At 59.0% G+C, this 2,793-nt stretch overlaps 1 protein-coding gene across 1 annotated transcript; it reads right to left on the bottom strand.

The window, feature by feature from the left end:
- Positions 1-44: 44 nt before the first annotated feature.
- On the bottom strand, positions 45-1,708 carry DACRYDRAFT_110121 (uncharacterized protein; the record flags this gene model as incomplete). The annotated part of the gene is made up of 2 exons (XM_040769000.1): positions 45-1,050; positions 1,398-1,708. Coding segments are annotated over 2 exons (1,317 nt in total), but the record flags the coding sequence as incomplete, so codon positions are not given.
- Positions 1,709-2,793: the final 1,085 nt, after the last annotated feature.

Here is a 2,793-nt window from a genome sequence, read left to right as displayed (position 1 = left end):
GTGGGGGAGGAAATGTGCTCGCGGGGGAGAGGCGGAGGATCGACGTCGCCGGAGGGGGGTGGGGGGGTTGTGAGGGGTGTGAGAGGGGGAGGGGCGCGGGAGCGGCCGGGAGAAGTGGGAGTGTACCGCGATTGGGATTGGGACTGGGATTGGGAATCTGATCGCGAGCGGAAGTGCGCTGCAGAGCCAGACGCGAAGCCAAAGCCAGAGCCAGATCCAGAGACAAAGTCAGAGCCAGAGTCAGAGCCAGAAGGCATGGGAAGGGTGTCAAACGGCCTAGCAACAGGAGCAGGATCAGACCGAGTTACGATACTCGTATATGTCCATTCCCGTCTTAGTTTTGGAAGGCGGAAGGTGCATATCTTTTGCGCTTCCCGCGGTTTCCATTGTCGTGCTCTTGCTCTTGCGCTTGCTGTTGCTTTTGCGCTTGCTCTTGCTGTTGGTTGTCCTTCCCCAGGCGAGGGCGCTGACCCCGATCCCGCAGCAGCCTCAGGAACCCAAACCACCTCCAACCCCGCCTCCCCCACCCCAGTCTTAGCAAGCATGACCACATCCTCGGCAAGGAAAGAAAAGGAGTGCATCTCTTCCTCTTCCCCTAGGTCGGCGTCGGCGGGGGTGAGTTGGGCTCTGAGAGTGCTGGTGGTCCAGTTCCAGATGAGCAGTTCTTGGGATGGCTGGGGGTCCGGGTGCGGCTCGGCGTGGGGGTGAGGGTGAGGGTGCGGCTGGGGATGAGGCTGGGGTGGATAGTGGAATAAGATCCCCAGGGAAGTCCCACATAGCTGCATCGTATAGCTCGTCCGAGCTTCTGGGTTCCCGTTCCCATCCGCGTTTGCGTTCCCCTCACCAGCATCTGCGTTCCCGTCCTCGTTCCCCTCACCAGCATTCCCGTTCCCATCTGCGTTCCCGTCCGCGTCCGCGTCCTCGTCCCCGTCCGCATCCGCAGGCGCAGGCGCATACCCCCGCCCACGCCGATGCCTAATCTCCCCAACCCTCGCAAGCGGATGTTCACCTCCAGTGGAGAGAGTCCGGAGGTGGATCACGTATTCTTCCCTAATTTTTTGGGGGTTAGCAAATGTCTGTCTGGGGGGTGATGATGTAGGAGAGGAAGGGAAGGGAAGGGAAGGGAAGAGAAGTGGAAAGCAGGGTAGGGGTTGGGCAGGGCAGGATAGAGCAGAGCAGAGCAGGATAGAGCAAGGTAGCACCGGATAGAGCCAACGGGGTTCAGAGCCCGAAGCGCCCAGAGCTAGCTCCCGAATCCCGAATCCCAAATCCCAAATCCCAGATTATCCCCGAACGTCCAACCACCCCACCCAAACAGCCCGCACCGGCACCCACACCCGCACCAAGAACCCCAATCCAGCCAAAGGGAGCCAAAAACAGCCAGAAAAACAACTCACCCAACCCTCCCAACCCCAACCCACAAATCCCCCGCCCGATCCAACGTAAAGTCCTCCACCGTCCCCCCTCCCCCCGCGCCGAGTGGGAGGTTCAAAGGCCGTTCCCAGCTCGCACTTTCCAGTTCTCCAACTTCGCTCGGTAGGTCTACGACATATATCCCGTCTGTGCGTCTTGGTTGGTCTTCTGCGTGTTGGGCCTGCTGGGGCGGGTGCGGGTGGAGCGCGAGCAGAGGCTGGGAAGTGCCCCTAACAAAAGTGCCGCCGTACAGTTCGTAAAGTGTCGTACACCTCTGCGCCAAGGGAATAGACATCCTCTGCCCCGGCTGTAGATGTTTCCAAGCGAGGAAATGGGCTTCTAAGCGGTCGAGCTTTTCGTGCAGAGGGAGGGGGGAGAGGGCGCAGGGTTGAAGACCGGAGAGGTGGAGGGAGGTGAGGTAGCGGAGGGGGAGGGAGTGGGTGATTGTCGTGTTGAGGAGTTTGCAGACCTGCGAGTGAGCGGAGCGAACGAGCGAGGGAAGGAAGGAGAGAGGGCGTTAGTGCGGTACAAGCAGGGTAGGGAAGGGAGGAAGGACGGACCTGTTTACACCTAATAAGATCTGGAACAGGGACTTGTGCAAGGATTGAAATGAGGAGTTCGATAGGGAGGGAGAGGAGTGGGAAGGGGGTTTGGTGGGAGGGGAGTGTGGGGAGTGTGGGTGGAGTGGGATGCAGATGCAGAGGGGGAGGGGAGGGGGTGGAAGGGTAGCCAGGGCATGAGAGATGTAGAGTGAGAGTGGGAGGTACGTGTGTGTGAGTGGTGGGAGTGAGAGTAGTATGAGTGAGAGTACGAGTTGTGAGTAGTACAAGAGTAGCAGCAGTAGAGTAAGCAACAGAGTAATAACACCCGCTCACCGCACTCCCCTCCCACCCCCCCCCCCCCAATAGACCCAAACCTCCAATTCCCCGCCCATTCCCACATCGGGACATCTCACACGCGTGGTGAGGTCATACACTTAGAGAATTGGCGCGTGACACGGGAGTTGCCGGAAAGAGGAGGGAGGGGAGGGGTTAGGTAAGCATGGCGTTGGCACCGTCGACGTTGGCTGGCTTGTGAACGATCGACACGGCACTCCATATTAGTTGCCCGTATCGACCCGTCATCACCTCTCACCCCGTTTAGCAACCCCTGCACTTACTGGGTACTGCTCTATCTTAAGACCCACCAGCTGAGGGTTACACATCCGGCCTCGGTCGGTGTTCATTAACCCACGCACACGAGCTATCGAGGGTCTAGCCGCAACTCCTGGAGCGGGTCACAAGTGAAAGTAGAAAGGCAATCGAAAGCAAAAGGGAAAGCAAGAGACAAGGGAAGAAGTCAAGTTATGGTCAGTTCTTTTTGAATATGCGGGGTGGGGGG

Source organism: Dacryopinax primogenitus, assembly GCF_000292625.1.
Source record: "Dacryopinax primogenitus strain DJM-731 SS1 chromosome Unknown DACRYscaffold_16, whole genome shotgun sequence".
NCBI classification, from domain to species: domain Eukaryota; kingdom Fungi; phylum Basidiomycota; class Dacrymycetes; order Dacrymycetales; family Dacrymycetaceae; genus Dacryopinax; species Dacryopinax primogenitus.
Note: the sequence above shows the minus strand (reverse complement) of the source record. Positions and strands in the feature narration are given on the sequence as shown.